At 40.2% G+C, this 13,393-nt stretch overlaps 1 protein-coding gene across 9 annotated transcripts in view; it reads left to right on the top strand.

Annotated features, from left to right (window-relative positions):
- Positions 1 to 5,618: 5,618 nt before the first annotated feature.
- RPS6KC1 (ribosomal protein S6 kinase C1) overlaps positions 5,619 to 13,393 on the top strand; it is a 178,037-nt gene continuing 170,262 nt past the window's right edge. For 5 of the 9 annotated variants that reach the window (XR_004383284.1, XR_004383283.1, XM_032862754.1 and 2 more), the window contains exon 1: positions 5,621 to 5,888. Coding sequence is in view for 5 of the 9 variants with exons in the window: in XM_032862754.1 (XP_032718645.1) it covers positions 5,784 to 5,888 (105 nt within the window). In the remaining 4 variants the exon portion in view is untranslated. Of the gene's footprint in view, positions 5,889 to 13,393 lie in introns of all 9 variants that reach the window. The other 4 variants (XM_032862752.1, XR_004383285.1, XM_032862751.1 and 1 more) reach the window with 4 other exon arrangements.

Below are 13,393 nucleotides of genomic sequence, written 5' to 3'. Positions count from 1 at the left end.
TTCTATTAGCTTAGTGGTCAGCTAATGATTTAACAGAGATTTTCTTAAATGCCTGGGAAAAAAAAAAATCTCCCAGTCTTTGCAGTGGGCTGTTTCTATGTTGGGGTACAGCCTCAATAGTCAGGCAATTTACAATTCTGTCTTAGCCTTCTTTTTTTGCTTTTGCAAGGTCAGCCAGAAATGAGACTTTAGGGCCTCCCTAGGGCATGTGCACAGTCCCAGTTATGTGCATGATTTTCTAGATCCCCTAGAGCTTTTCAAGGCTCTATTCCTCAAACCTCATTCTCCAGCCTTTCCTCTCAAACTTCTTGGGCAGTCTATTATTTGCTCAACTGCTATCAACTGCCTAGTGACAACTGACTAAAACACTGGTCTGTAAATGTTTTGACAAATACCCCCTGGATAGTGGCTTTAACACTGGGCCAAATTAACTGAGATAAAGACAAGCCTTTTGAGCCCATCCTCCAGGAAGCCACTACATGGGTCAAAAGAAGTAATTATGGTTCCGTGAGAATCAGGCCTCTTTTGCTCCTGGTACTGGTACTAGGAAAGTAGGCTATTATTTTCCAGAATGCCCCTGAGTTGAAAAGTAGGGGATGGGACTAGGTTAAGTTAAAATGTTAGGAAGCCTGGGGCACCTAGGTTGTTTGTTGTTGAGTTTGAGCCCCACACTGGGTGTAGAGATTACTTTAATAGACAAAAAAAAAAAAAAAAAAAAAATTTAGAGAGCTTGCTGTTCCTAGAGATTTAGCTGTTTTTCTTGGCTAAGTGCTCCATGGGTTGCTGCAAGCTTTTGGTTAGCTTTCAGAGTTCCAAAAGAGTTGATTCTGAATGTTTTTGCTAGCTTTTTTCATTGCTTATATTGAACAGACGACTTTTGGAGTTCCTTACTCCACCACTTCCCTCATTGTGTGTTTTTTTAAAAAAAGATTTTATTTACTTATTTGACAGAGAAAGAGCACAAGTGGGCAGAGTGCCAGGCAGGGAGAGAGAGAAGCAGGCTCCCTGTCGAACAAGGAGCCCAATGTGGGACCAATCCCAGGACCCTGGGACCATGATCTGAGCCAAAGGCAGCCGCTTAACCAACTAGCCACCCAGGAATCCCTCCTTCATTGTAGTTTTAATAGCTATTTCCTTAAAGAAGAATGAAGTACAAATGTGCTTATTTGTCCTCTGTATATCTTTTTTTTAAAAGATTTTATTTATTTATTTGGCGGAGAGAGAGAGAGAGACAGAGACCACAAGTAGACAGAGAGGCAGTCAGAGAGAAAGGGGGAAGCAGGCTCTCTGCTGAGCATAGAGCCCAATGTGGGGCTTGATCCCAGGACCCCAAGATCATGACCTGAGCCGAAGGCAGAGGCTTAATCTACTGAGCCACCCAGGTGCCCCTCTGTATGATTTTTTTTTAAAAGGTTTTATTTATTTATTTGACAGACAGAGATCACAAGCAGAGAGAGAGGCAGGCAGAGAGAGAGGAGGAAGCAGGCTCCCTGCTGAGCAGAGAGCCAGATGCGGGGCTCAATACCAGGACCCTGGGACCATGACCCGAGCCGAAAGCAGATGCTTTAACGACTAAGTTCCCCCCCTCACAGGCACTCCACAGGTTTTGCTTTTAATTCTAGTTTTCCATTTTTGTTGCTACAATAGAGAAATAAATGACTTTTTCTATATTTATTTTGAATCCTGTGATTTTGTTAAATTTACTCAGTTCTACTAGTTTTTTGGTTGATTCCTCAGGATCTTCTATGTAAGTGATCATGACCTGTGTAAATGAAGGCAGATTTATTTCTTCATTTTGAAACTATATACCTTAATTTTTTTCTTTTTAAGATTTTATTTATCCATTTGTCAGAGAGAGAACACAGCAGGGGGAATGGCAGGCAGAGGGAGAAGCAAGCTCCCTGCCAAGCAAGGAGCCTGATGCAGGACTTGATCCCAGGGCCATGGGATCATTACCTGAGCTGAAGGCAGACTCTTAACCGACTGAGCCTCCCAGGTGCCCCTATAGTATTTTTTTTTGAAATGCTTTTGTTTCAGGCTAAAGCTGACTTCACAAAATAAGTGGTAAATGTTTCCTATTCTACTTTTGGATGAGTTTTGGTAGAACTGATATTCTCTTTTCCTTAAATACTTAGTAGAATTCACCACTGGCTTGGAGTTTTCTTTGTTTTGAAGAATTCAATGAAGAATTCAAGTTCTTTGACAGAGATACAGCTAGTTAAGTTCTCTTTTTATTTTTTAATGAACTTTAGTAGTTTGTGTCTTTTAACAGATTTATTCATTTCACATAAGTCATCAAATTTATTAGTATACAGATGTTCAAGGAAATCATTTTCCTTTTAATGACAACAGGATATGCTATGATATATTTTTTATTCTTGATACCTATAATTTGTTTTTTCTTTTCTCTTTTTAAAAGATTTTTACTTATTTGACAGAGAAAGAGATAGAGCGCACAAGCAGGGGGAGCTGCGGAAAGAGGGAGAGGGAGAAGCAGGCTCCCCGCTGAGCAGAGAGTCTGATGTGCGGCTAGATGCCACCCTGGGAATCATCACCTAAGCTGAAGGCAGATGCCTAACCGACTGAGATACCCATTTTTCTTTTTTCCTGAGCACTTTGGCTAGAAGTTTATAAATTTTCTAGACTTTTTCCCTGAAGAATCAGATTTTGGTTTTTTGATTGTTCTCCATTGCTTTTCTCTTTTCTATTTTACAGTTCTTTTTCTCTATTTTTTTTCTTCCTTATGCTATTTTTGGGGTTACATTAACCATCTTTTTAAAATTTCTTAAGGTGGAAGCTTAGATCATTGATTCATGACCTTTCTTCTTTTCTACTACAGGCCTTTAAAAGCTATAAATTTACCTCTAAGCACTGTTTTAGCTGTGTCCCACAAATTTCTGGTATGTTATATTCCAATTTTCATTCAATTCCAAATATTTTTAAAGGTCTGTTTTCATGGGTTTTAACCCTTGGGTTTTTAGAATTATGTTATTTACTTTCTAAGAATTCATTAATTTTACAGGTAATTTCTGTTATTAACTTTTATTTAATTTCCAGAGGCCAAAGAGCATATATGATTTATAGTGCTCTTTAACATTTGCAACATTTATTTTATAGCCCAGCTTATGTTCTGATTTTGTGAATGTCTTTTGTGCACTTGAAACAAATATGTTCTGCCACTATTGAGTGGGGTGTTCTATAAATACCGATCAGGTGGCGTTGGTTGATAGAGCTTTTCAGGTCTTCTACATCCTTACTAATTTATTTGTCTACTTGTTTTATTAATTACTGTAGAACAGACAGAACAATGGTTTTTGTTTTTTACATTTTTAAGTTGTTATTAGGCACATGCACATTTAAAATTGTTATACCTTCTTGATTAATTGAACTCTTTATTATTAAGTTTTGTCTCTTTTTTTGGTACTGTCTTGTTAAGTCTTATGAGTAGTGCTCATGGGATATCTTGTTCCATTCTTTTAGCTTTAACCAGAGGCATTTGCTGAATCAAAATCGGAAAAAGTGGGAGAGAGAGTTACTAAGCATGATTCCCAAATACTTCGCTAATGTAACTAAGTGGAGAATAAAATCAGTCATTGTGATAGGAAGAGGCTTATGCAAAAACTAAAAGTTTGGATTTTAATCTGTTCTGTTTTCAAGGGTAACTGGACATACAGGTAAAGAGGTAGGTAATACACGTCAAATCCTAGAAGAGAGATATGCCTATGGATATAGATTTCTAAGTCAATGAGAATAAAGAACAAAGATCAAAGGCAAAATCCCAAACAGAAGGAACACTAAATCTTCCTAAAAGGAGGCGAAATCAGCAAAGGAGACTAAAAAGGAGTGAATGATTCAGAGCGTAAAAGAAAAAGCAAGGAGATTGCTGACTCATATACTAAGGACATAAGAGTTTTGAAAAGGTGGAAATGGCCAGAAATGTTCGAATTCTGAAAATATTGGTCATTAGAAATTTTTTTCAAAGTAGTTTCATAGTAGGAGTATAGTAGTGAAGGCAGATTGAAGTTAGTACGGTAATGGATGTGTGATTTTCATAAAATGTATAAATGTGTGAATACTGATGCAGATTATTTATCTTTAAAAAACATTTCTCATATATTTATTTGAAAGAGAGAGCATAAGCAGGGGATGGAGCAAAGGGAGAGGGACGAGCAGACTCCCCGCTGAGTACAGAACCTGATGCAGGGCTTGATCCTAGAACCCTGAGATCATGACCTGAGCTGAGGTTAAATGCTTAACCAATTGAGTCATCCAAGGCCCCCGAGGCAGATTATTTTAAAAACAACTTAGACAATCTTGACAATGAGGGGAAGGAGAAAGAAAGGAGGAGGAAAAAATGCAAATGTGATGTCCTTTACCCTTATCTCAGCCTAGTAATTCCTATTTCTCTTTCAAGATTCAACCATAGTTTCCCCTCTATGAGAAAACCCTCCATTCTGAATATAATGTAGCCTACAGCACTCCATAAATTCATTTGTCATGGTACTTACAACAATATGTTTTAATTATGTTTTTTCCTACTAGATAGGACTTGACGGCAGGGACTCTGTAAGTCCAGTGCTTAATTAGCATAATGTCTGGCACAAAGTATGTGAATTCAGGTTTAATAAATGAGTGATCGATAGATTGAGGCATATGCAGGTTGGGAAGAAGGAGTCAGTGGTGAGGAAGAGATTAAAGGTACTGAAAGCAGAGTTTAGATGTCACTGATGGAACAATGCCTTTAGGTCTGCAAAAGGGGATGGGTTTCAGCACACGGGCAGAGTGATTAGTCTTAAAAAGTGAGGAAGGGATATGTTCACATCTCTTAACAGAATAGAAATGTGAGATTAAAGTGTTTGTACTAAAGGCTCCTTCCTCCTTCCCCTCCAAGAAAGGCGGGAAAAACACTCGGAGGAACTGAGAACTGAGGAGATTAGCAAAGACTTGGAACGAATGTTAAGAGGAATGAGAAAATCCTGATCAAGAAAGGTAAAGGCATTGCCAAACACTGGATAGCAACCAACTGAACGGGAAACTCTCTCTTCATAGTAGCTTTCAGAGATCGTGTGGTTAGACGCAATTTCCAGTTTGTTTGTTTGTTTTTCCCCCAGTTAGACGCAATTTCCAGCTTTTAGAATCCGAGGGGATGAATTTTAAGATTGATACAGGGTTGAGGGCTGTTGTGGAGGTTGAAAGACAAGTGCGCAGGTGGACGGATTTGTTTTAGAAGGAAGGGTTATGTCTGTCGCAGTTCAGATGGTGCTGTGGGTATTTAAAATGATAGGCCGTGAGCGAAGAAGGAAAGAAGATGCTAGGCTGGGCAATCCCTCCATCCCTTCAGGGCTCCATCTAAGTTTGTACACGGGCGGGGCGGGGCTGGGGGAGGGTGTGGAGCGCCACGGTCTCACCTGTGTGTACGGCTCTAACAGCGCTCATAACATCTAGAAGGCGTCGGAGCTAACGCACAGAGATTTAGTGGAGAAGTCTCAGCTTCCGCAGTGACGACAGCGGCGGTGCGACCACTTGATCCTTGTCCCATTGCCAGGCGCAAGCCGAGCTGGGGGGTCAGCTTTTAGCGTGGAGTCTTCCCTCCCACAGGACGCCGGAAGCGGCCTGACCCGGAAGCTTCTCTGCCGACCCGGAAGCAGAGCCGGGCGGCGACCAGCCGCCGTGGAGCCACCGCCCCCTCTCCGCTTCGCCGCTGTTTGGGGAGCCCGGACCGCGGTGGCGCCGGGTTGCCCTGATGGTCCCCAGCCAGCGGCGGCGGCAGAGGCGGCGGGAGGATGACCTCTCCTCGGGAGCGAGGTGCCGACCTGGCCCGGTTCTACACTGTCACCGAGCCTCAGCGACATCCACGGGGCTACACGGTGTATAAGGTCACCGCCCGGGTGAGTGCCAGTGTCGGATGGGCGTAGAACCCTGAGTTGGGGCATGAGGGACTAGAGTATGGACCCTGGTTTGGGGGTACCTGACCCTGGGTAGAGCCTGAGGTGGGAGTGGGTGCGCCCAGTGCCTGGACTTGCGTCGGCGGTGGGGACTTCTGGAAGACTGGGGTAGGGACTGAGAGTATTGGGTGCTCGAGACTCTGCTATAGAGGGTTGCGTAGTGTCTTCTTTCCAGGGTGGGGCAGGCGTTGATGGTTTTAAATGGATGACTCAGACCCTGGCCCAATAGTACTTTCTTTCTGAGGCTGAAATCAGCAGAAGTGGTTTTGCTTGCTTCCCCGGGATAGTGTAGATTGGAAAACTAATTTATGTATTATTTGATTTATGTAATAAAAGATATTTCTTCCCTTGACCTTTCATACAGTGTCAGATTTGCAGTGAGGCAGACAGACTCTTGAGAAGGATGTCACTGTTAGGGTCACCAGCCTAGGCCCTCTGTGTCAGGCTGTGTCATTTTGCCCGAGAGTTTCATGATTGGCAGTGGTAAGAGACATAGGAGAAATTCTACTGGGAGTGTATTGTGTGAGTTGTTTGAGGGCCTTTTTAAAAGGTGTGAGGCTCCTTTACATCAACTAACCAATTTTTAGTACCTACTTTGTTCATGTTTTATTGCTTTTGCCTTGAGTTTTAAAAAGAATTTGCATCTCCCTTCTTGGAAAAGAATAACAAAAATAAGTCTGAATGTTTGTAACGTATGTATGTATATATGAATGTGTGTGTATGTTAGGCATGTTTTACATATTATCCAATGGAATCCTACTTTTATTTTATTTTATTTTATTTATTTATTTTAAGATTTTTACTTATTTATTTGACAGACAGAGATCACAAGCAGGCAGAGAGGAAGGCGGGGGCGGGAGGGGGGGGAAGCAGGCTCCCTGCTGAGCAGAGAGCCTGATGTGGGGCTCAATCCCAGGACCCTGAGATCATGATCTGAGCTGAAGGCAGAGGATTAACCCACTGAGCCACCCAGGCACCCCCAGAATCCCAGTTTTAATGATGAAGAAACTGAGGTTCAAGTAAGTTTCATAACTTGACCAACTTTACATCATAAGGCAGGTGCACATGTGGGATTTGAGACCAGTACTACATAACTCCAAGTTATATAAAAAGTTAAGAATTAACTTTATCGGGCGCCTGGGTGGCTCAGTGGGTTAAGCCGCTGCCTTCGGCTCAGGTCATGATCTCAGGGTCCTGGGATCGGGTCCCGCATCGGGCTCTCTGCTCGGCGGGGAGCCTGCTTCCCTCTCTCTCTCTCTGCCTGCCTCTCTGTCTACTTGTGATCTCTGTCTGTCAAATAAATAAATAAAATCTTAAAAAAAAAAAAAAAAAAAGAATTAACTTTATCATTGTCATTAGTTGTTAAAAAAGAGATACAGATAGTAGTAATAGTTCAACGTACATTTGGAGGATGGTATATTCCTGTGTGTTGGAGCGCTCAGGAAGTAGGATTTGAGAAGAACCTTAAAAGTTAGATAAACAGAGTTTGGGGCATGAAAGTGGTACATGGTTTATGGAAATGGCCCACAGTTCAGACAAATGTGAGAAGATGGGAGGAGCAAATTTATTTAAAGATAAGACCAAGCCTGGTTCTCTCAGAGGGTTGTACTGAGAATTGAGTGAAATTTGTTACTCCTCCCGCTATGCAAATAAGGTTATTACATAGGTGGGCGTGTTAGTTTCAGATTAAGAAAATTTTTCAGATTAAAATTACGGCACCCTTATTATACCACTCTTGAAACCTTTCTACTTATTGGGCCCTTCAAAATCTAGACTTAGTTTCCTACATTCTTTATGGAATTAGAACAGTTTTCAACATATATAGTGTTCCCTTCACAGCACCGTATTTATTCCTTATGATAACACCACAATTATACTATATTTATCTGTTTACATGTCTTTGTCTCTTAGTAGATTTATAGTAGGTCTCTATCATTGGTATTTATTTCCTCTTATATCACCTATGGCAATGTATGGCACACAGCGTTGAAAAAAATATTGTTGAATGTTTTCCTCCCCACTCTAGGCAGCATTCCCAATAAATGTTTAGTTCCAGGCACTAAGTACTATGAGGAATACAAGGCTGAAGAAAGCATGTACCTTTCATTCAAGGATGTTCACAGTAGAAGAGAGTTAACTGGGCTTAAAGAAGTGTAGTACAAGGGATGCCTGGGTGGCTCAGTTGGTTAGGCGATTGCCTTTGAATCAGGTCATGATCCTGGAGTCTGGAGATCGAATCCCCCATTGGGCTCCCGGCTCCACGGAGAGACTGCTTCTCCCTCTGACCTCCCCTCTCATGCTCTCTGTCTCTCTCTCTCAAATAAATAAATAAAATCTTAAAAAAAAAAAAAAGCGAGGTACAAGATGGAAAATGTTAAATGTTGTGAGAGACTACAGAAAAGAGCTATGGGATTTCAGAATAACGAGAGAGAGATCTGGCTCGTGGGATCAGGGAATAGATGGCCAAGCCAGACAAGTGGGATAAAAAGGGCATCGTAGGTAGAAGAGTGAATGGGAAGAATAGAGCCCATAAAGGCCTGAAGGTGTGCATGTGTGTGGATCTTGATTGAATAGGAAACACTGAGTATGATTTTTATTTTATTTTATTTTTATTTTTTATTTTTTATTTGACAGACAGAGATCACAAGTAGGCAGAGAGGCAGGCAGAGAGAGAGGGGGAAGCAGGCTCCCTGCTGAGCAGAGAGCCCGATGTGGGGCTCGATCCCAGGACCCTGAGATCATGACCTGAGCCGAAGGCAGAGGCTTTAACCCACTGAGCCACCCAGGCGCCCCAAGACTGAGTATGATTATTAGTTTAGTCTTACTTCATAGAAGGAAAGGTTAACCTAATTTACGTCTCAAATATCTTTTCTTAAGCTGTGAACTAATTTTTATGACAACAGTTATGACCATGTAAATTAGAATATGAAGTAGCACGTTGCCTTAGAAGTAACCAAATCTGTAAAATATGCATGCTACATACTGCTGTGGTTATTTGAACTGGGAAATTGCTTACGTTGTCTTTTTTCTCCTTGTAAATGGCGGCTTCCTCATTTTTTTGTTTTTGTTACAGAGTTTGTTTTTTCAATTTTAAGGCTGAGGGTCCACATGGAGATATACTATTAAAAAATAACTATAATTGACATTATAAAACAAGTGAAATATTTATTATTTTTTGAAACTTAAGGAGAAAAACATCTTTCCTCAGGAGAATTAACCAAGTAAGTAGTGCTCCCTTGAGAGAACTTCATGAGGTAAAGATTAGGGATGTCTTCTTAATGTTTCTTACTAGTGATTACTTCTAGTCATAAGGAATAGTCCCTATATTCTTGGACCTTACAGCATTCTTTATGCAGAAGTAGAAGTAGAATCATGGGAAATACCACTGTTAAATTTTAGGTAGCATAAGAGCCCTCATCTTTTAAAACCTTTGCATTTCTCTGGAACCTAGCAGGCTTGGATTACCTTATGGCTGATTTCAGGCTTGCTAACAGATTTCTTAGTTAATTCTGTGTTGTTTCTGAATTTTTTTTATCTGGAGTAGGTATTTCTGTTAAGAATTAGAAAATTCTTTTATAGATTTCCTTTGATTCTTTAAAGAAGACACAGATGTAAAAGCCATTAGTGATGTTTCTGGTTGTTTCATCATGCTGCATTTACAAAACTCTTCCTGTAATACAGATTTCTCAACAACATTAAGTGAATGGTAATTCTTGGCCTGTATTCTTTCCATGAATTTGGAAAGAAAAAGATACGCTTTAATTTTTAAATGGCAGTGTTGCCTTGTGACTACATTTTGTTTATATTGAGGCATACTTTACAGCTAAGCTCATCAATTTTAAGTGAGCATTTTGATGAGTTGTGACAGATGTGTATAGTTGTGTAACCACTGCCATAGTCCTCACTGCAGAAGTTCCCTTATGCTCCTTTGCATTCAATTCCCTCTCCCTACTCTATCCCTAGGCAATCACTGATCAGTTTTCTGTCACTATAGATTAGGTTGTATTTTCTAGAATTTGATATAAAAGGAATCATACAGTATGCATTTTGTTTTTCTTTTTGGTCTGGCTTTTTAACTCAGCATGATTACTTGAAATTCATCTATGTTGTTGTGTGTTTTTATTCTCTTTTATTGTTGACCAGTATTTCATTGTATGGTTATACTACAGTTAATCCATTCTGTTGATGAGCATTTGGATTTTTTCTGATTTTGGCTCTTATGAATACAGTTATCATGAACATTTGTATAGAAGTCTTTGTATAGACATTTGCTTTCTTTTTTCTTGATGACACACAACCTTGTTTACTGTAGCTTTACACTAACATCTGGAAATTAGGTTCTCTTTCTCCAAATTGTTTTGACTGTTCTAGATTGTTTGCATTTTTGTATAAAGTTTAGAATCAGTTTGACAGATTCTGAAGACATGCCTACCCGTATTTTGATTGGTGTTGTGTTGCGAATACAGATCAGCTTCTACAGAAGAAGATGTCTTAGCAACATTGATATCTTAGCAATTTTGAATCTTCTGATCCATGAACATGGATCTTCCATTTTTTAGCTCTTTAAAAAGCAGTGTTTTCTAATTTTCAGTGTGCAAGTCTGGTGCATACTTAAAGCAATTTGGGTGTTTTTTCAAGCTGTGAGAATACGTAAGTCCACTTTTTTTAATAAAACATTTTCATTCACTTATTTGAGAGAGAGAGAGTGACTACAAGCAAGGGGAATGGCAGAGGGAGAGGGAGAAGCAGACTCCCTGCTGATCAGGGAGCCTGATGTGGGACTTGATCCCAGAGCTTAACCAACTGAAGACAGATGCTTAACCAACTGAGCCATCCAGGCGTCCCTGGAATGCTTGTCTCTGCGTTGGTATCAATACTCATCTGAAGTGTCAGCTCCTGCCCTGTGTTTCCCAGGAAGCCTTTCTTAGTTGTGGAACTCCATGTGTATTATATATTCCTCTGTTAAAGCCTTTATCATAATGTACTTGTTTGCTTCCTTCTTTGAGGGCAGACTGCCTTTTTAACTTTGTATTCATGGTGCCTAGCACGGAGCTGGAGGATAGCAGGGATTTGAGAGAAGGCTGGAAAGAGGCAACATTTTTCTTTTTAAGTGTTCCTTTTTAAATCAGTATGTGACTTGTTATATATTTCTGTGGATTTTTACACAATAGACTCAAATATCTACCATCATCATCAGGAAACAACAATTCCATCATCCCCAAACACTCCCTCATGCTGTCCCTTTACACACTCTCCTCCCTGCCTCTAAGCCCCTTGATGACCACTGATCCGCTCTCTACCACTCTGTCTTTCTGAGAACGTTGTATGAATAGAATCATCCAGTGTTTAACCTTTTGAGATCGTCTTTTCCCATTTTTTATTGGATTGTTTTCTGTTGAATTTGGGGATTTTATATTTGTTCTGGATGTAAGGTTTTTGGTCAGATATGTGATTGTATCTGTTTTCTCCTAGTGTATAGCATATCTTTTCATTATTTTAACTGTCTTTCACAAAGCAAAAAGTTTCAATTTTGGTGAAGTCTCTTTTTTCTTATATGAAGTGTGCTTTTAGTGTTATATCTAAAAATTCCTTACTAACCCCAGGTCACAGAATTTCCCCCCAGTGTTTCATTTGAGAAGCTTTAGTGTTTTGCATATAACATTTAGCTCTGTGATCCATTTTGAGTTTATTTTTGTATAAGGTGTGAGGTTTAGGTAGAACATGCATATGGATGTTTAATTGCAACAAAACACTTTATTTAAGAGGCTAGCCCTTTTTTTATTTAATTGTTTTTGCATCTGTCAAAAATCAATCAGTAGTAGGTGTGTGGATCTGTTTCTGGATTCTGTGTTTTGTTTCATACCACACTGTCTTGAACAAGAGTGATGAAAGTGAACATCTTTGTCTTGTTCTGATCTTAAGAGGAAAGCATTCAGTCTTTTTCTCTTCAGTATGATATTCACGGGGCGCCTGGGTGGCTCAGTGGGTTAAAGCCTCTGCCTTCGGCTCGGGTCATGATCACAGGATCCTGGGATCGGGCCCCGCATTGGTCTCTCTGCTCAGCAGGGATCCTGCTGTATGCGAAAATGTTAGTAAGTAGGCTTTTTTTTTTTTTTTTAAGATCTTATTTATTTATTTATTTATTTAGAGAGGATGTGAACAGGGGTAGGGGTGGCAGGCGAGGGAGAAAGAGAATCTCAAGCGGACTCTGCACCGAGAGTGGAGCCCTAGGTGGGGCTCTATGTTATTATCCTGAAGACATGACCAGAGCTGAAATCAAAGAGTTGGATGCTTAATCGAATGAGCCACCCAGGTGCCCCTAGTAAGCAGGTTTTAAAAAATTCAAGCCAATTCTGTTTTCATTTTGTGTGTTGACAACTTACATGTTCAGATAGTAAGATTTTGTGTTAAACTGCAAACTTTTAACAGTAATGATTTTGATTTTCCTTGAAATTAGATTGGAAAACAGTTTACCTTAGAGTAGTGCCATTACAGTTGGTAAATTTGAAGTGAGAAGTACAACTTAACATTTACTGAATATCCAAAGGTAGCTTGCTGTTATAGTTTCTTTATTCTCTCTTTAGATTTTGGGATTTTAATGATGTAGAAAGCAATCATTCCTTTCAACATACTACTTTTATAAAAACTTGTTAGAAAGTGGAATGTCAAAATTTTTCCATTGATATATCTGTCTTATGTGGAAATTCTTTCATTCCAGAGAGCTAAACAGTGTTGTAAAATATCTAATTATGGTGTGTGCAGGTGCTGTCTCTTGGGTCCAGACTACCTGGCTGGCGGTTGACTAACCAATCCAAATATTCTTGCCAACCAGTGACCCCTGCAGCTCTGCAGGGAAAAGAGGGAAAGGAACTGAGATGCAGGTGATGGGGTAGGAGGGAGGTTGAGTTTGCTAGGAGGACACTTGCCTACGGGAACTGGGCACTTTGAGGCACCTATTATTCTTATCAGAGGGGGTGTGTGTGTATGTGTGTGCGCGTGCATGTGTGCGTGCGTGTGTTTGCATGAAATGCAGTTTAAAGATGTAAATATGTTTGTATGAAAGTGTAGATTTTATGAAAGTCAAATGTGTGAAAGTCAGAATTGTGTGCACCATCACAGTTGTGTACATCACCACAATGGGAAATGTTCACTGGTTTTCCAGGAGTTATCTTTCAATCTTCTGAAGAAGACAGTTGTTTTGTGTGAATCTGAGTTAAGAGGGTGATTTCAAATCATAATTATGATGGTAATTAGATAAATGAGTATTTTAGACTTGATTTTTTTTTTTAAATTTTATTTATTTATTTGTCAGGCAGAGATCACAAGTAGGCAGAGAGACAGTCAGAGAGAGAGGAAGGGAGGCAAGCTCCCTGCTGAGCAGAAAGCCCAACGCGGGGCTCGATCCCAGGACCCCGGGATCATGAACCGAGCTGAAGGCAGAGGCTTTA

This window comes from Lontra canadensis, unplaced genomic scaffold (genome assembly GCF_010015895.1).
Source record: "Lontra canadensis isolate GAN:19392208 unplaced genomic scaffold, GSC_riverotter_1.0 scaffold24, whole genome shotgun sequence".
Lineage (NCBI taxonomy): Eukaryota > Metazoa > Chordata > Mammalia > Carnivora > Mustelidae > Lontra > Lontra canadensis.
The sequence above is the reverse complement of the archived record's forward strand: the minus strand, read 5'-3'. Positions and strand labels throughout refer to the sequence as shown.